Raw genomic sequence first — 24,708 nt, 5'->3', positions numbered from 1 at the left:
AACGTGTGTATTATCTTCGTTCATGTAGATGGAGTCCCCGACTTTAATGCGCAGGCGCTTGCTTACTTTCTCATACTCAGACTTAAACAACCTCTCGCCTTCCAAAACCAAGGAAAACAGTCACACTATTCAAAGCAAGAGTTCAAAATGTTCTTCTAAATGATCAACTCGAAGTTCTTTGTGCGTTAACAGGTGAGCGAAGCCGAGTAATGGCATCTTCTAACCCCTACGAAAACTAGGACGTCAGCGGCCACATGATTTCTATAAGCTTCGCTATAGAGTTGCGCAGTAGAGATCTAACTAGTACAAATCACATTTTTTCCTCTAGCCCCAAGGACTTGAAATTACACCCCAATACTGATTTCCACTCCTTTTTTCCATGTTTCATGGTCATACTGTCGAGGCTAGAGCTTTTGGAGATTACGACTTGTAGCGGGTAGACTAATTAAGCCGTGTGACTGTCCCTCGCTAAATACTTAAGCCTTGTCAATTTCGATATATTTTTAGTATTTTTATTAGTTTGATCATAAGTTTGTAATAAATTTTACATAAGTCTGACACTGGTTACCGTGATGCTGCTAGTCGTGAAGTGACGTAGTGAAACGTCAAACGTTCTTGTAAAGCGACACCCGGTGACGCGAGTTCAAAGACGTACTTCCGACTAAATAAATGTAAGATGGTGACAGTATAACTTATAGGAAGTATCACACTTAAAAATATATCTTTTAAACTTGTGGTTAGATAGAAAAGCTCATAAAAACAGTTCTCATAAATGATAGACAATATAATATTTTTGTGCTTATAAGTGCAAGTTAAACCATTTGCAACATATCTCTTCGTAATTAAGTGTTCAACTTGAACTAGATACAGTTATTAATAAATTGTTTCACAGTACATGTTCTGACTCAAGTTGGGTGATAACGCATAAACCGCATATATTTATATCTCTCAATCCTTAAAAGTTAATCGTAAATTCGTAATGAGACTCGATAGGCTCTAAAAATATTCTAATAGTTACTGAAGGCAAGGATACGAACTTACGAAGCAAGTTTCGAAACTCTTCTTGGTAATTTAATTGATTAAACATTAATAAAATAATTTCATACTTTCAAATACGACTGAAAATATGGTGCGGGTTGGATCGTAAATGCCTCATCGATCTTTTGACTCTGTTTTTAACCATACTAGATTCAAATAGCCATGCTAAAAGTAAAAGCCCTATACGCGCGCGCTGTGGCTTGCATACGTCACGGAATTGAGAGAAGGTAAGTGAGGGAGTATTGCAAATCCAAGCCATGTCACACACCTTATGTGCTGTTTAAAGCGGTAGTCGTATAACTCGTGGAAAAACAGACTGAAATAAATCAATTTTATTATTGTATTGTTAGACTTTTGGCGGGGGAAACTCCTTATTTGTCGCTATGGCTTCAACTTCGATAATATAAACAATCTAATGGATTAGTTATGTAATTAATGTCGCCGCAAAATTAAAATTAATAAATAGCAGAATTGGTTCATTATGTTTTCATTTAAAGTGACTAAAACTGTTAAATCTAAAATAATTATGGTTTGCTTTGAATCCATAACTAACGTCATAAAATTGTTTAAATTTTTGGAAATGAAAACGTTAATTATTAAACTAACAAAATATGTCATCATGGATATGTATAAATATTAACGTATAATGGATTCCCAACTAGGCTAAAAAGCTGGCTACTAAACATGCATTACCCCGGCGGATGTGAGACGGCTGTAAATCCGATCGAGACAGAAATAACTAGGTCACGTGGGGAAAGAAACTATATCTCTCCGGAGAACCCTGAGTGGTGAGTTTGAAAATTCGCCCATGCGCAGAGAGAAAAATACGAATTTCCCTCTCACTCAGGTTAGGTGGAGGAGGAGAAGGGGGTTGAAAAAGATATTTTTTTCTCTACTGAACGGACGCCTAAGCGAAAAATCCTCGTGGAAGGTTAGAGATTAGAATCCATAATACTTTAGTATTTATGCATATCCATGACGTCGTTGTTCTTCAACCGTCATACATGCAACTATCCCTTCTATATTTTCCCCGTACGGAAATATCCCCGCCTGGTTGCGAGAGTGTTGTGTAACTGGTATCTTCTTGCTTGGACTGAAGGCGTGAAAGGTATTTAGACCTATATTACCGACTCCCGTGGCGACATTAGCGATAGTCGCGTTCATATTGGAGAGTTTTGCCTAAACTATAGGTAAATATTACGTTTTAATCAGATAGCATAATTTTCCCGAAATTAAAGTTCGATACAAATATTTGTATTATTATTTCAAGAAGTACGATGCAAGGTACTTGTTTGAATTTTGGAGGCTTTCCATAAACTATGTCAAATTCTTACGGAGGGAGGGGTTTGTTATTTGTGACGGGGTGCTATTTTGCGTGATGTCACATTTTCCTTTCATTTACCAGTTTATCCAAGGCCATCATCCATCATATGCTGTTCATATAATTAGTAGATAAATTATATTTAGTACAATTTTCTTGGTTTTAAATAGAGCTTCTTACGGAGGGAGGGGTTTGTTATTTGTGACGGGGTGCTATTGTGCGTGACGTCACATTTTTTTTCATTTACCAGTTTATCCAAGGCCATATGCTGTTCATATAATTAGTAAATAAGTTATATCAGAAGTGAGATGAGACTAGAAGTACTGAGCTAACCAAATTCTTCACTCGGCTAAAGTGAATATTCTTGATAACACACCAACGGTTGGCCCTCTGGTATCGGTTTCTGAATTTTCCCTCGAAAACGTGAGACGCTCGCGGCGGTAGACGGCTGAACTAGATTCAAGCACCCGCGTCCGTGTTCCTCGGCTTTAGGTTGAGGGGAAGGAGGTAGGAAATGTTTTTGGAACTCGACCAATTTTTTTCTCTGTAGTGTAGGCGCGATTGAAGCGGCATAAAATTCTCAAATTTGTTCACTAGTGCCAGGATCTACTACCAATGCTAGAGCCCTTCACTTCTTGTCTCATCTCACTTCTGGTTATATTTAGCTAAATTTTCTTGGTTTAAAATAGAGCTAAATTATATTTAGCAAAATTTTCTGGGTTTAAAATAGAGCCTAAGGTATAGAACCTATATAAAATCTGAGAACGTTTAAAAATTTAATTCGGTTATGGTGCCATGATCACGGGACGTTTTCCCTTTAATACAATTCCACTTCACCGCCATATTGCGAAGCTTATTACGAACCTGTGCCGAAAATATATAAGCATTAAGCTCATGGAATTTATAGAACCCTGCTGGAAAGTCATGTATTTTTGATTAACCGATAAATAAAACTTAACCAAGCGTTAACTATTTCAATTTTCTGCTTGGAATTAAACTGCATGGAAATAAAATTTAAATTTTGTAAACGTTTTGCAATACTGGTCTACGACTCGTACATGTTTGCGTGTTCACTAAGAACTGTTTAAATTTCGAGTTTGTTCGATCGTTATTTGCACTTACCTTTTCGTCGCATATAATCAGAAGTGGATTAAAGAGAAGAATGAAATAACACGACTCCAGTTCATTACGTACTCAATGTACAAAATGTACAAACCTCATCAATCTCTTCTGATCATCAACGCCCAATCTAAAAAGTTGAAATCAAACTAGTTTTCTAGGACGCTGCCATATTTGAAAATAGCCACTGTCAATTTAGAATAAACAAAGAAAAAACATAACTTACAATTGCAGAATAAATTCTGTTCATTTCTACCAATTCGTCTGAATTTTTAGTATACTGGTTCACAATGCTTGAGAGACTGTCTGTATTGTTTAGATTTGAATCCGCGTCCATCTTGAAAAATGGCGGCCAGAAAAGCGACTATATTACCTACATACAATAGTATGAAACCTTTTAAATGTAACTTTACATTGATATCTTCGAGGTATCTCTTTCAGGTCATACGACAATTCTGAATTACACCACCCATTGTTTACGGTCTGTCTGATGTTAATGCAGTACGTGTTTCTTTGGGGTCAAGGGCTTAACAGTGTTATGTTAGGTTAGGTAAGAGTATTTCGATCAATTTAAGTTAGGGAAAAGGTATTTTGATAAATTTAAGTTAGGGAAAGAAATTTCAATCAACTTAAGTTAGCAAAAAAAAAAAAGAAATATTTCGATCAACTTAAGTTAGCAAAAACATTCCTTGAATCAAATGAAATTAGAAAAAGGTACTTGGATCAATTTAAATAAGGGAAAAGGTATTTCGATCACCTTAAGTTAGGGCTCAGATTAACCCTAATCTGAGGTTAGGGTAAATGAAAAAATTCGATAAGCAGCAATTGGATAAAACAATGTACAACAATGCGATCACCTGGACTTCAATCAATTAGACCCAAATTCTATCGATTATCTGTTTTCAGACTTAATACCACTCCAGTAGTGCTTACGTCCTACTTTTTTCTTTCTATTTTTACTAAAAACCCTTGATTTGCCTTAAAAATAACTCAACAATGCGTTGCAAAATATATGAGTTTATGAAATCTTAACAAACAGTACAATAATAATTTGTGAAATTGTAATTGGTAAGAAATTTTTCATTAAAACGTAAGAGCATTTATAATTATAATTAATAAATATATCCGAATACTTGTCAGTATTACAACTTGATAAGTAGTCCTTTAGAACTATCAAGTAAAACTCTGTCACCTATAAATAATTGCCAAAATTTTATTTATAAAAGTTATTTACTCTTATTTATCGGAACAAATTACCTGTTTTGAAGATTTTCGTTGCACGTCTTGCACCTATCAAACAAGGTAAACCATATTCTCGGGCAACCACTGCACCTACATACAAATTATCAGAATTAGCAGGAAGGAATACATGGATTTAATCTACTTGGAATTTTTAATTGGCCATTTTCTGGGCCTTTCTGCATGAACTAAATTGGAGGGGATGTAGAAAGCGTCACCTCTGACGCCACATCTAATGTATTTGAACATATGATATTCACTTAGCTAATATCCATCTGCGCGAACCCGAATGTAAACAAGTTATCTTTGCAGTGTGTGAACGAGTAAACCTAGGGTGAATAGCCAATGAAACACAATTAAGGAAGGTGGAACAATGTTTTAAGCCCTTCCCTTTACCGTCTATCAGATATTAGTACAGGGTCTATGAAAACTTAAAAATTCCAAGTAAAAGAACTCAATGTTTTACTGGTATTAGATAATTAGAACGAAAAACGTATTTAGAACACCATTGGTAAAACCAGGGATTGATGCAATTTTAGAAGCAGGAATGGAGAACAGAGTATTCTGGCGCGCTTCAAAGTCCCGCACCCCCTTCCACGGAAAGGGGGGATTTGAAAGAAGGGGCGGGTCATAGCAACAGAGGTAAAAAGGAATTACGTATTTTTCGCCGTCCCCGTCAGCAACGTCATCAAAGTCATCAAAACGTACTTTATGTGAGCCAATAGGATAATTTAATCTTTTCGTTATGTGTTGGAGGGAGAGTCTCTATACTGGGCTATGAGTCGGACTGAAGTAAATACTTACCGTTCTCCATTCCTACTTCAAAAATTACATCTATCCCTTTTAAAACTGGCAAAATTAAAACAAAACCGGAGAAAACTGTACATGTACTTCTTTTTTGGTATTGGAATATGGACTTACCATGGGAAATGACTCCTCCGAGTTCAGTGACTACACCGCCAAGAATGGGGAAGTACGGGGACCATCCAATATCCGTTGACTTCGTAACTAAAATTTCGCCTGGCTAAATAACGACACAACGTGACAAATCAACGATTATTAAAACGAAGTGCACTTTGATTTTAGAATGAGCGAGACAACAAGCGTTGAAATAAGATATGATTAAATTACAACCGGTGTAGAGGTTTCTAAAATATATCCAGATTGAAATTAAAATTATGTGACATAAATAAAATAAAGCTTTTTTAAACTAGGGGTCATAAGTCAGCGCAAAATTCATAGCAAATATTTTTGTATGAAGTAAATTGGCATAAAAATACATACTGCTTAAAAAATTACACCGGGCTATAATGTATCTTATTTAATTAAAAGAGCGTATAAAATAATGAATATATCAATTGGAACCATGTGTCTATCTACAATATTTAAGAAGATACAAGCAATTAAGTTTCCGTTATGGCGCGTATTGGACATTAAACGTTAGGCTTTCCCGTGAAGCGCTAGGAGTACTCCTATTGGACGAATCCGTCAGGTGGTACTAAGCGTCCAATAGGAATTCTTCCCAGTGCTTCGCGGGAGAGCCTCAACGCGTAATGCCCATTACGGAAACGTATTTGCTCGTATCATCTTTAATATTGTACATAGAAACATGGTTCCGATTGATATATTCATTATTTTATATGCTCTTTTAATTAAAAAAGAACTTATTCTAGTATAGAGTATCCCCTTTAAGCATTCAAGTTATGAAATTAATGAAGAAATGTTAGTGAAGAGTTCAAGAGTAGTGAATTCCTAGATCTAAGTTTGGGCCAAACTCAAGATGACGAGTTTCTCTTTCAAACCAACCAACAGGAAATATTTTATTCACACTTACAAGTATCGATGGTGCGTCTTCAAGCCTGGTGACAACTCGGGCAATTGCTTCAATATTGGTATCCGATACTGGTGTACCTTTTACAGTCACAGTTCCCTCGTCCAATTCTTTCAGCGTATTTTCTTCTTCAATTGCCTTGGGAAATAAAACATGAAAAATATCATTACTCCACAACATTGACTTCTACTATACAAGGAAAAAAAATAGAAACTAAATTTTCTTTAAGTGCTTGAATCTTGCGCTTGAGCCTGTAAAAATGTAACAAACAAATCTCGCGCTCTATCCCTATCGAAAAGTTAAGGCTACAAGAGGATTTTTAGAAACTAATTAAGGTTTAATTTATGGCATGTAGAAATCATTCGAAAATCACATACAGAGAAACCAAGAAGCGATATCTAGTTTATTAGGGAGAAGGTATAAATTCGCCACATTTGACATTTCTAGCTTTACTTCGAGTCCAAACGTAGGTCCGGAGTTACTCCCCACCTCTAAATTACAACCAGCACCGCATTGGTTCTTGAAAACTCATGTCAGCACGACGCGAATGATGAAAATCACTGGGGAGAGGTGAAATAGCCCAGCCTCGTTTTACTTCCCCCTTGTATTTTGAAAGGGGTACTGGGACTATGGCGCGCGAATACTTAGGCACCTTCTCCCTAGTAAACTAGATATCGCTTCTTGGAGAAACCAACACACAGGAGCGAGGCCACCATTAGAGTATTATCCCTGTCGCCAATAAGCACCGCAGGAGGTAGTACGAATTGGCTAGCCTAAAACGTGATGCTAACTTGGGCTTCATCTGACGTTGCTTCTTGGTGCAAGAGAGAATACCGCAACGGCGGCCTCACCATGCGTGTTGGTTTCTCTGTATTTAATTTAGCAAATTTAAATGATCGATAGATATAGATTTTATACATATCCTCAACAAAAAATCTATACATATAGCGTGAACCCTATCCTATATATTTTACATTCTTGACCTTGATATGTTGAAGTCATATTGGAATATTGACAGTGAAACAAGGAAGTGACTCTAAGCGAGTAGCGTGTATCCCCATGATTGTAAATTTATGTATATCTCTCTTTCCCTCTCTCTCAAGCACATACAGGTTTATAAACAATGTAGGCAAATATCAAATAAAGCAATTACCGGTTTCGGAAGTCCGGTCATGGTTTCCTCCAACTGGATCGAATCGAGCTTGGCGTGCAGTTTTTTCCGACGAAGTGCCCTATTGGGAAAAAGTAGAAACGCAGAAACGTTTACATTCCTTTCAAATACAACACATTTTAACATTAATATTGTTCTCTGAAACTTTCATAAGACAACAAGTTGGGAAACCATAATAAACCTCTCCGAGTCGAAACGCAATTAAGAGGTTTTTCTTAAATAATTAAATGAATATAACTGATATTAATTATTTTAATCGACATTATTTCACCTTAATTTTAGTTAAATCGTTTTAAGAAACTTTATTCTTAAAATCATTTTAAACGTAGCTATTGTTAGCGTTTGAATTCAAGCGTATGCCTCTTTAAGAATTAATATTGTTCTCGGAAAGTTTCATAGGATAACAAGTTGAGAAACCCAAAAATAAACCTCTCCGAGTCGAAACGCAATTAAGAGGTTTTTCTTAAATAATTAAATAAATATAATTGATATTAATTATTTTAATCGTCATTAATTTAGCTTAATTATAGTTAAATCGTTTTAAGAAACGTGTTTCCTAAAATCATTTTAAACATTGCTATTGTTGACATTTGAATTCAGGCGTATGCCTCTTTAACAATTTTTGGAATTTTAGGGTATATAAGGCTATGGATTCACAATGAATGATAAGGAAACCCGCACCTTTGGTGGAAGACTAGACGTTTCTCGTAACCCTATCCGATCGCCGTGTACATCTTAATAACCCTAACGATGATAATAGAGTCGAAGCTAATATTGCTTTCTGCGAACACGTTTGCTCCGATTGGACATCTGCGAACGCGATGACAGACACGTCCAGTGTAATACCTCTCCGTGACGGCATGATTGTATATACAAAAGAAACGCCATTCTCCGTGTTGATTTAGCAGCTGAACAAAGAATTTGTTTCATCGATTCGTTCTTTCGTTCCCAGAGCGGGGTGAATGACCAAGTGCAATGTAAACACTTTCTGTTGCTTCCTTAATTTAAGTTGGTATTTCTACAAGGGTAATAACGATTTGGACAATTTCGGAGGACGTACAAGCATCGTATTATATATAGAGCGTTTGACCAGTGTGTTTCCAATGGGGAAAAATAGTATACTCTGAGCTTTGGAGTTAAGAAATTAAGGTGAAATAGATATTTCATGGTTTATATTAATGTTGCTGGCAGAAAAGCACCCGGCGTTGCCCGTCAGCAAGTAGGAGTATTTTTTATTAGTTTTTGGGCCTCCATTTTAAAATATGGCGGCAAATCGAAGTCCAAAAGCCATAAGGGCCATCTATAGGATGTAAGGATATGGGCAACCTGTGAACTAAATATAAGTGAAATGGGTTGAAACTCGAGAACAGCGTAATTAGATTAAGAAGGTTTTAACTTTTGGGCCGCCATTTTTAAAGATGGCGGCCGATATAAACGCAAAAGCTTGCTTTAAAGCCCGTCTATATGATATAGGGAACCAGTGTACTGAATATTAAAGAAATCGGTTGAAATGCACAGACGTTATTCCATAAAGAAGGTTTATTTACATTTATGGCCGCCTTTTTTAAATATGGCGTCGGATTTTAAAAAATCTTTCTTAGTGCGAGCCCACTACTTAAGAGTAACGTCCCTGCAAAATTTCAGCCTTCTAGATAAAGCAGTTTGGGCTTGACGTTGATTTATGTCGGTCAGTCAGTCAGTCAGGACTTTGTCTTATATAGATATAAATATGTTATTAAACAGAACGAAGTACAATTGGTCATATGGGCGATTTTCAGTTGAAAATATTGTACGAATTTTTGCCCAAAGACATTTTTTGTCGTGAATACTTCGCCTTTAAAAGTATTTAATGTCATTTTGAAGCAAAAGCATTTGGACAAGCAAAATTGGTATTGCGAATCATTACCATCGTAGGGCAATCAAAGAACCGAAGTTCCTACAACGTGTGCGGGTGAAGAGCTAGATTTGGAAGCCGAAGCGTTTCCCTAGTTTTAAGTCGTTTTTGAAATGACTTACTTAGAAACCAATCGCTTTGCGTCGCCATTTAAAACTTTTCCAACTTCTTCCAGAGTCATATAGAATATTAAATCTTCTTCGGGCAAAAGACCTTGCCACATCATGAGTTTGCCCAATCTTCGGAAAGCCAAACGATAGAAGTGGACAGCTCGAATTAGCAATGACTGCCCACGAAGAAAAAATAAATACATAAATAGAAATTAATGACTAGGCCTATACATTGTGTTTCTGATAAGTCTGGGTGCACGTGTTCTTTGGATTGAAATAATAATAATAATAATAATCTAAGCTTTTGTCTAAATGAGTGGAAATAACAAAGAACATGGTGTCCACATCAATTAATTATGGAGAAATGGGATTTTAAACATAGATTGGCCCCTAAAACAAGGAAACATTAATAGCACATGTGAAGTAATTATCTTTACTTTACAAGCGTATGTACACATCTACCCATAAAACAGTACACTTTTAGATAATGGTTCAATTACGTTCTTATTTAGAGGACTATTGATATGTCCAGAAGGGGATAATAGAAGAAGGATGACACTCTGTATCCTCTTAATACTTTAGTTATGTAACGACATTCTTCCCAGGCTCACCCTTTAAGTTTGCTTTCCCGCTCATCAAACTACAAATGGACCGTAAGGTGAATTCTATAGTTGTTTGGCACTAAATCCCTAGCAATCATCCCACAAACCTCGTCTTGACGTGGGACAAAATGCACAAGCGCGTCTTGCTACTCTTGCCAAATATTTAAGCTCTAATAGAGTAATGATGAGGAAACTATTTATCGTGTATGTGATTCGGTTTAGTAACCTTGCTCTAAATGTTCCGATGTTGGGAAGAGTGACGTTACACTTACCCCGCTTTGTGGTACACTTCTCTCGAAGAGAAGTATTATATACTTCTGACATGTCTTACTCCACACGTGTTGGGTACTTTCTTATTTTGGGAGCCCATATGTAAGTAACTAAATGTTGTAGACCCAGTATTCTTAAACATTTTCCACTCAGTTCGACCCTACGAACACACCCTTTTTGGTTTATGGCTGACTAATCACTAATATCCTCTATATTTTATCAACAAATAAGTTCGACATTGATTGCGCTGTTTTTACACATAATCTAAACGCTGCTGATTGACAGACACATTTAAGCGAAAGGGATGGGCAAAGAAGTAATAGAATAGGCGATGATGGTCCTGCCATTACCTAACAGATACTTCTATAAATTCCTGCCTGTACAAATTGACAATAAAAATAAACAAATTGGAGGAAACTTTTTCGAGATTTCATCACATGGTATTAATAATCTCGCAATAATTATGAAATGAAGGTACATTTCAAGGACACACGTTGATCTTAAGTGACAAAACATATTAAAAATCATAGATCCATTGAAAGTACTTATGTAAATATTATAGCAAAACAAAACGAGATGAATCGTATAATTATCAAAATGCGTTTAAACTTCCTTATACAAGGAAAAGCTTGGTTCACACTCGACCAAAAACACGACCGAAACTCTGTGGTAAAAAACGTTTCTGTAGAACACGACCGAAATAGCTTTCGGTCAGACAGTATTGGAGTTCTATTTTTGTTTTTGCAAACGCCGACGTAAAATTATTTTGATAACCTATCAAAATTCGTTTCTTGATGACGCTCGTTTTGACGTCATAATAGGGAATACTCTGACCGGATTTGATGCCGAGTTGCATTTGCCGCGTTTGCACATTGTAAACTTTTATATCTGCATCTCTCTGGCCACATTTGATCGAGCTGTTACCAAATTAACATGCCGTAAAAAAACTTGGGCCAAGGCTTATGTTCTTCTGGCTCCGAGTTCCAACTACTACTGGTCAACCGCCCCTTTCGTTCGGTATTGGGTCGAATGTATTAACCGTACTAAAATCTTGACGTCGAAGGTCAATTTTTGACGCTGTGCTAAAGTTTTCTGGTGGTTATTTTCGGTCAAGTGGTAACCTAGCTTTAATACCAAGGTTAAAGTACACACGTATAACAATCTGGAAAAACAGGATAGCTACACAAAGAATTATCCATCATAAATTAATGATTTACAGCAGTAATTTAAGTACTTAAAAGAATATTACTCCGTCACCATAAAGAAACTATTAATATTAACTATAGTTAATTTAAAAATGACTTGCAAGTAAACATTCAACTAACCTTGGAGCGTTCTCTTCTGGCAACTGCGTTTTGGGCTTTCGGAAGAAGATAACGAAGAATAAATCTGATTTGAAATAAATAAAATCAAAAATCAGTTATGGAAATAATTTCTCTTCAAACGATGCAAAGAAACTTTTGATAAATCGCTTGATTATACAGGATGTTTATGATAAGCATGTCAAAAATTAAAGGGGTGTGTTCTGTGGGTCAGACTGAGGGAAAAGTGTCAAAGAACATGGGGTCTAAAACGTTGATTGCCCCTAAAACAAGGAATTTGGCGCACTTGGGGAGGAGATATATCAGAGTGCTCAACTTGTTTAGACAATTTTAATAGCCTCCAATATAAGAACGTTAAATAGCCTTTATCTAGCAGAAGTGTAGGTTAAAGGTAATAGTTGATTGTCCCCTAAAACAAGGAAATTGGCACAAATGGAGAGTAACATATATCAGCGTGCTCAACTTGTTAAGACAATTTCAATAGCCTCCAATCTAAGAACGTTAATGGGCCTTTATCTAGAAGAAGTGTATGTACGCTTAAAGGTAGAAGTGCACCTAAGATGGTAATGTAAAGTAGTTCAAATTGTAACAGCACAAGAGTTTTATGTTTATGTTTCTTTTATTCGCACTGAGTTAACATCGTTATTGAAAGGTATTGTTCAAAATGTGCTATTACATTTTGAATTACTGCATTACGAAAGGTTTCCATCATGTGAATGTGAATATATTATAGCAAAAGACAATGTTAAAGGCGCAGGATCGCGAGGTTGTGAAGAGCAAATTAAAACATACTTTTGCTTATCTGATATTGGCATCTGCAAACTGTTTATAATCTCTTCATTGGTTTTTAAGGTACTTGATTCTTTTTTATCATCAGTTTTGTCATTCAATCTCATAGTCTATATGAGAAAATTATTTTGTCATATTTCTTCAAGACATTATAATGAAACAGCGAGTTAAGCAATTACCTGTAAAGTTTTAATTAATACTTCAGGTTTCATTCCCCACGTTTCTGTAAGAAGATCGAATTCTTTAACACATCGATGGCCGTGGATTTCGATGAATTTCTTGTATTTTCGACCAGCTTCTTTCGTGTCATGCTCTAGCCATTCTTTAGCATCCTAATCATTTGAGAAAATGTAATTGAATTTAAGTATAAATAGTCGGCCATGAATAAACTAAGCAAGGATTGCTTTAAAAACCATCTATAATTTAATTTAATGAAGCTTACTTTTACGTCCATTTTCTGGAAATCTTCCCATGATCTTTCTTCGGATATAGTTTTAGCCAAATTCTAAAATATCAATACTTCTAATTATGCTGTTTTAAAAATACCTATATGTTAGTGGTTTCATGATATGTCTAATCTTAGCAGTATAGGCAACCGTCGAAACATTTTTATTACTTTTCGAGACGCAATTTTATAAAATGGCGGCAAATGGAACCCCAATAGCCATAAACCCCGTCTAGAGGATATAGAGAACCAAAGAATTTTAAACTAGTGAAATCGGCTGAACCGAAAAATCAACCTTATTTCGTGAAGGATTTTTTTATTTCTGGCCGCCATTTTCCAAGATGGCGTAAAATTGAACCCCAATAGACATAAAGCCGGTCTAGAGGATATAGAGAACCAAAGAATTTTAAACTAGTGAAATCGGTTGAACCGAAAAAAATCAACGCTATTTCATGAAGGCTATTTATTCCTGGCCGCCATTTTCCAAGATGGCGGCAAATTGAACTCCAATAGCCATAAACACCGTCTAGAGGATATAGAGAACCAAAGAATTTTAAACTAGTGAAATCGGTTGAACCGAAAAAAATCAACGCTATTTTATAAAGGCTTTTTTATTCCTGACCGCCATTTTCCAAGATGGCGGAAAATTGAACTCCAATAGCAATAAACCCCTTCTAGAGGATATAGAGAACCAAAGAATTTTAAACTAATGAAATCGGTTGAACCGAAAAAAATCAACGCTATTTCATGAAGGCTATTTATTCCTGGCCGCCATTTTCCAATATGGCGGCAAATTGAACTCCAATAGCCATAAACCCCGTCTAGAGGATATAGAGAACCAAAGAATTTTAAACTAGTGAAATCGGTTGAAACGCAAAATCAAGGCTTTTTTTTTAATTTCAGGCCGCCATTTTTCAAGATGGCAGCTGAGTTGTAAAAATATTTTTAGCACGTATCTACTACGTTTGTCCATGCAAATTTTCAACCTTCTAGGTGAAGCGGTTTAGACTGGGCGTGGATTATCACTCAATTAGTTAGCCAGGACTTTTATTATATATAAGTTAATCCCACACTATCATTAATTATACTCTCTTTTAAAATATTATCGCGCCGTGTTTTTGACATACGCATTAAGCTGGATTTTTCTCTAATAATTGATTAGGGTTCAATGGCTTCTAAATAGTGAAATTCGGCTTTCCCTGTTAAGGAAACGGGTGATGTAGAAACAATAGAGTTTATCTTGAAATATAAAATTTATCATTCAAGATAAATTTAAAAACCGTTTAGATTCTGCACTATATGAATCAGGAAAATCCTTGTGTTTAATATTTAAAATTTTGCAATGGGTGAAATTTATCATCAGGATTACTGTGTGAAACTTTTTAAAGTTTTGCAATAGATGAGTCATAAAATTTCCAACTGATTCAACCGAAACATAAGTTTATAAGATATGTTCCTTCCATAAGTTTTATACCGCCCTATACTTTGTAATGCTAGAGACTCACAGCTCGAGCTAGTTCGAGAAAAACTAGCGAGAATTGACTACACTCGGTTCATTTTGCACTCCATCTTCCTATTTAGTCTCTATACTAAGAATTTGACAGCGCCTCACCAGGCGTCGCTTTACGAGAATCTATGACGTTTCACCTACGTCACTTCACGAAAAGCTCTCAGTAACCAGTGACAAACTTATGGAACATACCATATGAACTAATAAGTATAAGTAATGGAACAATATGAAGTTCCCTATTTCGAAAGCGTCTATTCTCTTAGTTTTATCAGGGATAGATTTAATTTTAGACGTAGGAATGGAAAACGGTTAGTATTTATTCTTTTAGTCCGACTCATAGCCCAGTATAGAGCCCCTCCGTCCCAACACGTAAGGAAAATTTTAAACTATCTTTTTGGCTCACTTAAACTAAGTTTTGATGACGTTGCTGACGGGGACGACGAAAAATACGCAATTCCTTTTTACCTCTGTCGGTATGACCCGCCTCTTCTTTCATACCCCCTTCCAGTCCGGAACTTTGACGCGGACCCACATTACTCTGTTCTACAATCCTACTTCTAAAATTAAATATATCCCTGGTTTTATGAAATTATTTGATTATTTATGATTCACAATGAAAACAAATTAAAAACTCATTTAAATAATCTCATAAATCAAGCTCTCAGTAACGAGTGAAAAACTTATGTTCTACATGGTATAATATGTATATTGGTTAGTATGATAAAAACCTTCAAGTATAATTTAAAGCTTTATAACGGAAGTTAAATGTGTTTTTTAATAAGCGCGCGTATACATCACAATAGTACGCTATAACCTTCCGAGGTTGTTGGCACCAAAATTTGTAATAAAATAGGTTAAAAACCTGTGTATGTTTGTCGTACTTACAGCAAGCATTTCTGGAACAGTTGCGCTGACAACATCCCCGCAGGAACCTAATAACTTTGACACGTCAGTCCACAATTCCGGCGGCCAATCTTCAACCACATAATGGAATATTAATTATAACATTGTTCAGACTACTTAGGTCGGAAAAGAACCATTTCACACCTTCTTGATCTCCAGTCAAAGTGCTTACAAGAATAATGTTACACATTGTGCTGTGACCGCTAACTTGAGAATGAACTTTAGAAGGCTAAATACATTGAAAACCATATTTTCAAAATGTTATATACATTAAAAATAATAGCTTAAAAATACTAAAACATTAAAAACAATAGCTCAAGAATACTAGAACATTAAAATCAATCACGTGAAGATGCAAAATACGTTAAAACAATCACGTGAAGATGCAAAATACGTTAAAACAATCACGTGAGGATGCAAAATACGTTAAAACAATCACGTGAGGATGCAAAATACGTTAAAAACAATCACTTGGAGATGCAAAGTACGTTAAAAACAATCACGTGAGGATGCAAAATACGTTAAAAACAATCACGTGAGGATGCAAAATACGTTAAAAACAATCACGTGAGGATGCAAAATACGTTAAAAACAATCACGTGAGGATGCAAAATACATTAAAAAACAATCACGTGAGGATGCAAAATACCTTAAAAACAATCACGTGAGGATGCAAAATACATTAAAAACAATCACGTGACTATGTATAATACATTAAAAATAATCACTTGAGGATGTATAATGCATTAAAAACAATCACTTGAGGATGCAAAATACATTAAAAACAATAACATAAGTCCGCTAAACAAATTAATTAAGAACTCCACTAACCTGTTTTAAAAAGTGCAAGTTGTCCAATATGTATTTGTACAGAATTTTCGCGTCGTTGAATCTTTCGGGTTTCAGAGGAATAGTATCCAAAACTGATTCAAGTTTAGGAATCTTCTTGTCATTACGCCACGTTTTCTAAAAACAAGACAGGAGAGTATAGAAGATAAATGTAGAAAATTAATTGCCTGAAGTAACAGATAATAAAATTTTCACTTTTTAAGACGTGATTGTTATTGTTATCTATGATAGCCGCCGTGGATAACAACGGCTAGTCGCAAAACGAATCTGGATACCCTACTAGCTACCTTTTTGTAACAAAACAGATTATACTCACTAAAATGGTGTAGAGAAGATGAATAGGCATAATATAGCCGGGAGCGTAGCCAAATCTCTGAATGCCTCTTTTTCTGGATTCAGTGCAATCAATATCGTGGCCGTGTATGCACATAAACAAGGTCCTCATAGCGCTTTTGTTAACAACTTTAGGATTGTTGAAGAAAAACGTATTTAACATGCTTATAGCCAAGTTATTGAACCCCACTTTTGGCATGACCAAATTAAAGGGGTTATATTGTACCACGCTTCCTGGCATTGCAGCTTGGCTAGCCTAGATAAAATTGTTTTACTGCATCAATAACATCATACTAGGAATATTTATAATTAAACAAACGCGGGAATAAATAACAGTCCGTCTCAGAGCTCAACTAAGAGCTCCATCTCTCGACACGTATCGAAACTGGTGGGGGGAGGGAGAGGTTGTGAACCATGACACCCACACAATGAGGACTGTTACTCAAGAATTGTAATCTTACCTGAAACGTTAAGTCAATGGCTTTCGTTGTAATTCCAAGTGACAGGTGCGACATGGCCCCTGGTATCACTTCCCTACACAGAAATAAATGTTTATTGAAACAACTACATCTGTACATCTGTTAAAACATCAAATTTTCGTTTGAAGAGAGTAGTGCATAAGTCTATCATTAGATTTGTAGTCCAAATATTTTAAAAAATAAAATAAGAATTAAGCCTTTGTTAACTGTTATTTCCTTTGGAAAATACCCACTGCAGTTTAAATAATCTTTGAGGGTATCTTGAAGAAATTAAGCGACACGTTTATAATATCCCCCCTTTTGAGTGAATAGCGTCGCCATTTGTAGCTATGACCGTAAGGCAATTAGCTTTTGCGAGTTTTTTCAAACGCATATACGCTAGGGAACGCTTAAAAACGCGCTAATTTGTAGTAACCTTAAGTATCGCTTCGCACGCGGCAAGGTCTACAAAGCATGGCCAGTCTCGTGCTGCACATCTTTTACGTTACAAGGTGATACCACTATGATAGTCGACATTAACGCTACTATAACTTACTGAATGTTAGCGTTCGTGGTGATTTCGTATTTGCTGTTAATCGGAGAGTCCATTTCATGAGTAAGTTCAAACTCAGATTCTATATCCATTGAAGTAACAGGACGTGACTAAGTAGAAAAGTTGCATACATATGTACAGTTAAAAGGTAACGCTATTTAATGAGGATTACCTGCAGTAAATAAATGTCTTGACCCACAATGGCCCATTCAATGTCTCGAGCCCCACCAAAACTATCCTCAACCTTTAAAAATAAAGTAAGAGCATAATTATTTCGATATAATAATTTTCATCATCATGGTGTTTTAAAGAAGTTTTGCAAGGTTTTAATGACAAGTTTTACTCTTACCAAAATACCAATTTTTCCTAAATTGTGTAAAACGTCCTCAGCAAGACACTGTTGTGGTTGATCTGAAGTTTTCTGTTCGCGAGTTACCGTACCACCATCGTCTAAGATGGAAAATTCACGTAAAGACATCGATATTCATAGTAAGCGAGACACTAATCTAAGTGTTCTAAGGTGACAGTGACCGTGGCAATAAATATACATCGGCAATACCCCGTCTAACCTAAGGGGCTTAGCTAAAAACTTCATCAGTACGTTGGTGAAAGTTTTTTTCACAAGTTTAAGAACCAAACGCGTTCAAAAATGTCTATACAAACACCGGTCTCTCATTCTACCACCAGAAGCCTTAATGCTCAATAAGCACCTTCATTCTGTCTTACGATTGGTTCTTGAGCTCCGCAAAACGCGTCATAGGCTTGTTAGCCAACATCCAAATCAAATCGACAGGTTAGAAGGGGTATAGCCTACATTTTCACGCTAGAACGGAAATAAGGCGTATTTCTATAACCTTTCATATTAATTGTGACTTGCTTCTCCCCAACATCGATATTTTGAATCGTCAAGACATCTCCTTGTTTCTCGAGTACGTAGCTGTCCGGATCGGCCATTCCAGACACAACAGACTAAACATTGAAAAAAAGTTAAATTAAGTTCCAATTCCCTTAATTGGTGAGAAATATCTCTTTTCAATAGAAGTAATATGTAAGTTCCTTCATTGCTCAAAAACGTCTCATCCATTTTTGGTAGAAAGGAAAAAATTCTGTACCTCGCCCAAGCCATAGTTGGCCGATATTGAAATATGTTTAGGATTGCCAGTGACCGGATCTTGAGTAAACATAACACCAGCTGATTCCGAAGCTACCATTTCTTGCACGACAACTGCCATACCTGGATTCATTTCTTGCCCATTTTGTCTAAATACAGTTCACATCAAACCAATTACAACGTGTTAGAGACTTCATTCTTGAAATAAGAAAAATTTTACTTTTTATATTGTACAGCATTTATCTTGAACTGCGAAGCCCAACATTCTAAAATAGCTGCAATTATCTGGATTGATAATAAAAGGTGGTGTTTTATGTAATTTAATCTTATTTTGTTCGACCAATAATTATAGGTTCCGCAATTAAATCAGAAACTTTGTATACTTTGCTTTGAATCCATAATTCCAATTGCCCAGCATAATATTATGTTAGTAGATCGATTGAGATTTGGTCGAATGGGTCAGAATTAAAAATATCATGGTTTTGAAAGCAACAAGTTATACATAATAGGGTAAAGTTTCATAGTTTAATTGCGGTAAATTTTCATATTCCTACATTGTCTTTTCCAATAACTCCTAATAAGGTTTCATTTTGTCCAGCTGCTGAGAATTCCTCACTATCTTCGCCTACACAGTTTTAATTTCATATTATATTTTTTGAACTGTGGAAAATTTTTTAATTTCATTGAGTACCGATGGCCGATGATCTAACGGCAAATTTTTTGTTTTCAAACTCATTTCCAAATATCTCCTGAAGTTGGTTTTGTATCGATGTCTTAATACCATTGCAAATATCACTGTTCTTTATGACTTCAACAACTCTGTATATTAAAAACATTTTCAGACTTTAGGGGTACTACACCAGTAGGTGCTACAAAACTCACGTTGAACAAGCTTCTCCTAAGTTTCCACCCTTTTTGGCCCTATAACGAATGTAATTATGAATATATCTCACTACAAGTGTCAGCGGTGAGAGGGGACGTTTTAATGGTTTGGGTTGAGTTTATCAAAGTTCAGGCAATCGAACAGGGTCAAGAAAGCTCAGGGTTGGCACGCTGGTATCCAGTCCGGTTTTATCCACCTGGATTAAACCGGTTTAAACCACGATGAAAAATCCAGTGGATTTTTCAAAAAATATAATAAAAGAGTACAGCGCAGGCACCATAAAGTGAGATGGAAGGAAACGTTTGACCCACATGTCTTTACCTCTTTATTTCATCGAAATGGTCGATTCCCATACATTGTGGGTTAGTTTGACGCGCCCTCCTCCCACTGACCCACCAGAAACTCGTGAGACTGAGTTGAATTTTTCGCAACGCTATATTGTTGGGTCGGACCGCGCAATTAGAAAAATCTTTATCAGACCCTGCCCTATTGAAGATCACAAAAAGCCTACCCGGGCCCGACCCTAGCTGCCCTATTGAAGATCACAAAAAAGCCTACCCGGGCCCAACCCTGCCCTATTGAAGATAATAAAAATGTCTACCCGGGTAGAAGGTATGATAACCCTACCCGACCCGACCAGCAAAATATTTTAAGTAATTTTCTCACCCAACCCGACCTAGGATTTTCCGATCCGATATGGGTCGGGTTGGATTGAAAAATCTCGATTATATCAGGGGCCCTACTCATCTCTAAGGGAAATGTCTATAGTTTTATCAACTTAATGTACAATAAAAATGATTCTCAATTAGACGGCCTAGCAGAAGACAACTAGCGCACTAAATGTAAAAAGAAGTGCTAAAATTAAGCACTAGAAATAGTTACCCCAATTTTTAGCGCCGACGCGCATTAACTTACACACTTCCGGTTTAGCACTATTTTTATCTTGTGATTTTGAGAGCGAAAATGGCTCACGTCTGCTTCTGTCGGAACGGTGTAAATTAAGCCTTGGCTAAGAAGTTTATGGTAATGGTTTCTAGTTTTCTACAAAACATTTAAACGATCGTCATTAATGTTTTGTTGTGATATGTGTGAGTGAGAATTTCGTGGTTAAATTCAAACGGTATGGACAGATTTATTCCAAGTATATTTAATATAAGAATTCCATTGTGTTTCTACGTCCACCAAAGTCGCCATTTTTCTTAACGACGGAGATCCCAGCCAACGGAGGTTTTGGAACGAAAACCAAGGAGTATAGATACCTCTACGATATAGTGTAAGGTTGTATGTCCATAAGCAACGACAGAATCTTTTTGTTCGCGATTTTTACCATTAGCTCTATGGCCAGTTTCGTTATTATGAACTCCTGATAATAGGCACTTGCACAACAATAATGTATGTGTGTTTCAACACTGGTTGATTTTACCAGTCACATTCGTATTTCCCCCCGATACACGGTATTAGGCCTAGAACCTTGGAAGAAATTATAACTATACACTACAGGGCTTGATTTACTCTTGCTTTCATGTAATTTACGAAACAAGAAAACATACATAATTCAGGGAAAAACCTGGAAAAACAACTTCTGCAACTCAATATATCGATTGGGAAAATCCGTAAAAAACTAATCATGGTAAATAAATAAATAAATAGAAGTAGAAAACCTTAGATAATATTTGCTTTAAATTAATACACCATGTGTCAAAAAAGGACATGAACGATTTATGCTTCCATTTTTTTCAATTTTGTAAATTTAGGAAATGAAAAATGTCTTCTCTTCCGTTCATTGAAAATTAAAAAGAGAATGTGAAAAATTCAGTTGACTTTTAGGAACACAGAAAAAACTATAGACAATAGAGTATTTCATTAATTCCTTGCAGAGATATCAACACACATCTCCCGTCAACCAAGATGCAATTCAGACGGAGCCGGAGATCTCTAAACGCGGGGTGAGGCTAGCCGACTCGCACTGCCTCTAGCGGAAGTAACCCTAGAGGGCGAAGGCGGCAGCGCCCCTGTAGTGTTTGCTTCTCTTTTGGAATTAGTGGAATTGTCTATTTAGATTAACTTCCTCGATATAAAAGGAAACGGTCAGACAAGTAAGTACAGAGGATGATTGATTTAAATTTCTTTTTATGGACTTTGTGTATAACTTCAGTTTAACTTCTATCTAATAACACACATAACAAGTCCTTTACAAAACTCGACGTTCGCTCACTCAGAATCGATTTCTTTTCTTTGCAAATCACTTTGGATTTTTTTTAGGGGTCAGCAACTGGTGCTCCCATTAAAACACCAGGGATCGGTCATTCATAGAGAAAAAATATTTACAGGATAATTTGTAAATCTGATGAATTTCGAAATGAATGGAGTTCGTTTCTGAACTTGTATTGGCATATTTTTCTATATTTTGGTAATGGTTCATAAGGATTGCTATTATTCTTTAAGTAGTATTTGTAGATTTTTCGAGAAAATTCAGGGAAAACCACAACAAAGTTTTCAAGGAAATCCTTGAACATCAAAATGTTTTTGAATATACTTCCGGTCTGAGGTTTTTGTATTTATTTGAATATTTCAATTTCCCTGTGGTTTTCATGCATCATTTATTCATTTGTTAGATCTCAAAATTCAAGATGATTTCAAAATTGAAAAAACTTCGAATTTTAATTTATATTGTATTTCATGACTATTTATGAGATTATTTAAATGATTTTTTTAATTTATTTTCATTGTGAATCATAATTAATAAAATAAATTAATAGAGTGTTTCATAAAAGTAAAATAATAGACGCTTTCAAAATATGGAACTTCATACTGTTCCATTACTTATATCATAAGCTTATATGATATGTTCCATAAGTATGACACCTTTCTATACTTCGTAATGATAGAGACTTACTGAGAGCTAGTTCGAGACAAGAACGACGCGAGAATTGACTACAATCGGTTAATTTTGCAGTCCATCTTCCTATTTAGTCTCTATTCTAAGCCTTTGACAGCGCCTTACCAGGCGTCACTTTACGAGAATCTATGACGTTACACCGGCTTAACTTCATGACAAGCTCTCAGTAACCAGTGACAAACTTATGTAACATATCTTATGAACTTTCAAAATTGAAAGAAAATCAAAACTTTGTTCTTATAAGCCGGGAGTGTGGCGCACTCCTGTAAGCCAAGCTACTGGGCGGCAAAGTTTGAGGGAATACGACACATGTCGGCGATCCTCCCCTATAGGTGCCGACTGCCCCGTGTCCGCCGGAGGTGACTTGACCCCCACACCCCTTCCGTCACCTCCCAAGTAAACCTCATTTCCTTCCCTGATTAGTCATATACTGAAACCTGACTAATCGCATCCTTGTCGCGGACCCTTCAGGGACCCAATTTACATTGAAACCTCTTAAAAAAAAAAACTTTGTTCTTATCAGCTGACCCCTATTTCTGACACAAACCCAACTTGTTTTCAAAGTAGCGGCAATAAAACAGTAGCGGTCAGCAGATTAAAAATGTTTCCCAACAACAAGAGCCGTGTTGTTAAAATTACTCTTTCAGCACGATATGTCGCGTATACTCTAGCTAGCATTACTTTGTCAATCGATTTCCATAAGGTCGTATATATTAACTGAGAGAAGTAAAACGAAAACACTTACGTAGCAATGTCCTTGAGATGATTAATTTGGTCTAAAATTAATCGGTTCTGTCTTATATGGTCCCAGTAGGCCTCCGTTGTTACGACAAGACCATTAGGAACTTGAAACTGTACGAGAGATAAAGGGACTCGATTTTAATCAGACGAACAAACAATATTGACCTGAAAATCCATAATTTTGGACTTAAAGCACGAATAGGCAGGCTTTCATTCAGTCAAAACATCAACCACAAATGTATATTCAGACTGTAGACTAAAATCTTAAGTTCACGTGGGTGTAGTAGCTTTTCTCGGTTAATTTGACACGCGTCAACGACTATATGCGTAAACAATTGGCGGGTTCAGTCTGAAAATTATCAATTTCATCGGACAGTGTCGAGATGGCGCCACCTAGTTAGCGTCTTTTCTTAGTCATAGCTCACTTGATCATGTCTTATTGACGCATGATCGAGTGAAATAAGCTTTAGCAGCGGGTTCAGTTTGAAAATTATCAGTTTCGTTGGACAGTGTCGAGATGGCACCACCTAGTTAGCGCGCTTTCTTTGTCATAGCTCTTTAGATCATGTCTTACTAGCGCATGATCGAAGGGGGCTACGCTTTAGCAGACGATATATGAAAGGTTTAATATTTTTGGCGGTATTTGCCATTTTCAACATATTTCACCAAGGATGAGACTAGTCTTAAGGATATTTTCACTTGCTTTAGAAGAATACATTAAAGGAAGTCCTAGCAGACAGCATTAATAGTATCGTCGTAAAGTTTGAACTAGGCTATTGAAATAGATTTGAGTTTGTAATGAAGAGGGTTTCAAGGAATTCTTCAACTGTTTGGTACTAAATCCTCAGAAATCAACCCACAAACCTTGATTGTCTTGTCGTGGCGGGACAATAACGCACAAGCGCATGCATGCGCCTTAGCAATTAGTTAAGCGCTAATAGAGTAATGGTGAGGGAATTATTTATCGCGTATGTGCATGATTCGGTTTAGTAACCTTGCTATAATAAAAGTTAACGGATTTTGGGAAGAATCATGTTACAATTACCCACCCGGATTCGTGGTGGTACACTTCTCTCGAAGAGAAGTATTATATACTTCTTAATTGAAGTTTTTAGCTGACCTCGGTAGACCTAGCACCACTGACCTTTAACCCCTCCCTTTTCACTAAAGAAAGTACTGTACGCTATTCTTAACCTACTCTCAAGCGTATTTGTGATTGTAAGAGATTGTATTGTAAATGACTATACTGCTGGGCTATTAATTTAAAAACTGTTTTTGAAAAATAATGAAAGTCCAATTAAAAATCTTGGTAATTAC

At 36.2% G+C, this 24,708-nt stretch overlaps 1 protein-coding gene and 1 long non-coding RNA gene across 2 annotated transcripts in view; one reads left to right on the top strand and one right to left on the bottom strand.

The window, feature by feature from the left end:
• Positions 1 to 4,478: 4,478 nt before the first annotated feature.
• LOC149616117 (uncharacterized) overlaps positions 4,479 to 24,708 on the bottom strand; it is a 36,460-nt gene continuing 16,230 nt past the window's right edge. Inside the window, exons 12-36 of the mRNA XM_089857531.1 lie at positions 23,396 to 23,502; positions 19,751 to 19,789; positions 19,560 to 19,687; positions 19,423 to 19,493; positions 19,089 to 19,153; positions 18,870 to 19,017; positions 18,612 to 18,726; positions 18,107 to 18,207; positions 17,930 to 18,001; positions 17,761 to 17,867; positions 17,208 to 17,280; positions 16,730 to 17,002; positions 16,396 to 16,530; positions 15,709 to 15,793; positions 15,547 to 15,635; positions 13,149 to 13,211; positions 12,886 to 13,038; positions 12,710 to 12,816; positions 11,921 to 11,984; positions 9,736 to 9,899; positions 7,702 to 7,780; positions 6,552 to 6,686; positions 5,639 to 5,741; positions 4,736 to 4,810; positions 4,479 to 4,670 (exon numbers count right to left, since the gene is read on the bottom strand). Of these exons, the coding sequence (XP_089713657.1) occupies positions 4,621 to 4,670; positions 4,736 to 4,810; positions 5,639 to 5,741; positions 6,552 to 6,686; positions 7,702 to 7,780; positions 9,736 to 9,899; positions 11,921 to 11,984; positions 12,710 to 12,816; positions 12,886 to 13,038; positions 13,149 to 13,211; positions 15,547 to 15,635; positions 15,709 to 15,793; positions 16,396 to 16,530; positions 16,730 to 17,002; positions 17,208 to 17,280; positions 17,761 to 17,867; positions 17,930 to 18,001; positions 18,107 to 18,207; positions 18,612 to 18,726; positions 18,870 to 19,017; positions 19,089 to 19,153; positions 19,423 to 19,493; positions 19,560 to 19,687; positions 19,751 to 19,789; positions 23,396 to 23,502 (2,601 nt within the window). The 3' untranslated portion in view covers positions 4,479 to 4,620. The remainder of the gene's footprint in view (positions 4,671 to 4,735; positions 4,811 to 5,638; positions 5,742 to 6,551; positions 6,687 to 7,701; positions 7,781 to 9,735; positions 9,900 to 11,920; positions 11,985 to 12,709; positions 12,817 to 12,885; positions 13,039 to 13,148; positions 13,212 to 15,546; positions 15,636 to 15,708; positions 15,794 to 16,395; positions 16,531 to 16,729; positions 17,003 to 17,207; positions 17,281 to 17,760; positions 17,868 to 17,929; positions 18,002 to 18,106; positions 18,208 to 18,611; positions 18,727 to 18,869; positions 19,018 to 19,088; positions 19,154 to 19,422; positions 19,494 to 19,559; positions 19,688 to 19,750; positions 19,790 to 23,395; positions 23,503 to 24,708) is intronic.
• On the top strand, positions 15,177 to 16,620 carry LOC149616119 (uncharacterized). The gene is made up of 2 exons (XR_016376097.1): positions 15,177 to 15,372; positions 15,549 to 16,620. It is a non-coding gene; the product is annotated as an uncharacterized LOC149616119 (long non-coding RNA).

This window comes from Phalangium opilio, unplaced genomic scaffold (assembly GCF_054372755.1).
Source record: "Phalangium opilio isolate 3A_F unplaced genomic scaffold, DU_Popi_V2 ptg000217l_1, whole genome shotgun sequence".
Lineage (NCBI taxonomy): Eukaryota > Metazoa > Arthropoda > Arachnida > Opiliones > Phalangiidae > Phalangium > Phalangium opilio.
Note: the sequence above shows the minus strand (reverse complement) of the source record. Positions and strands in the feature narration are given on the sequence as shown.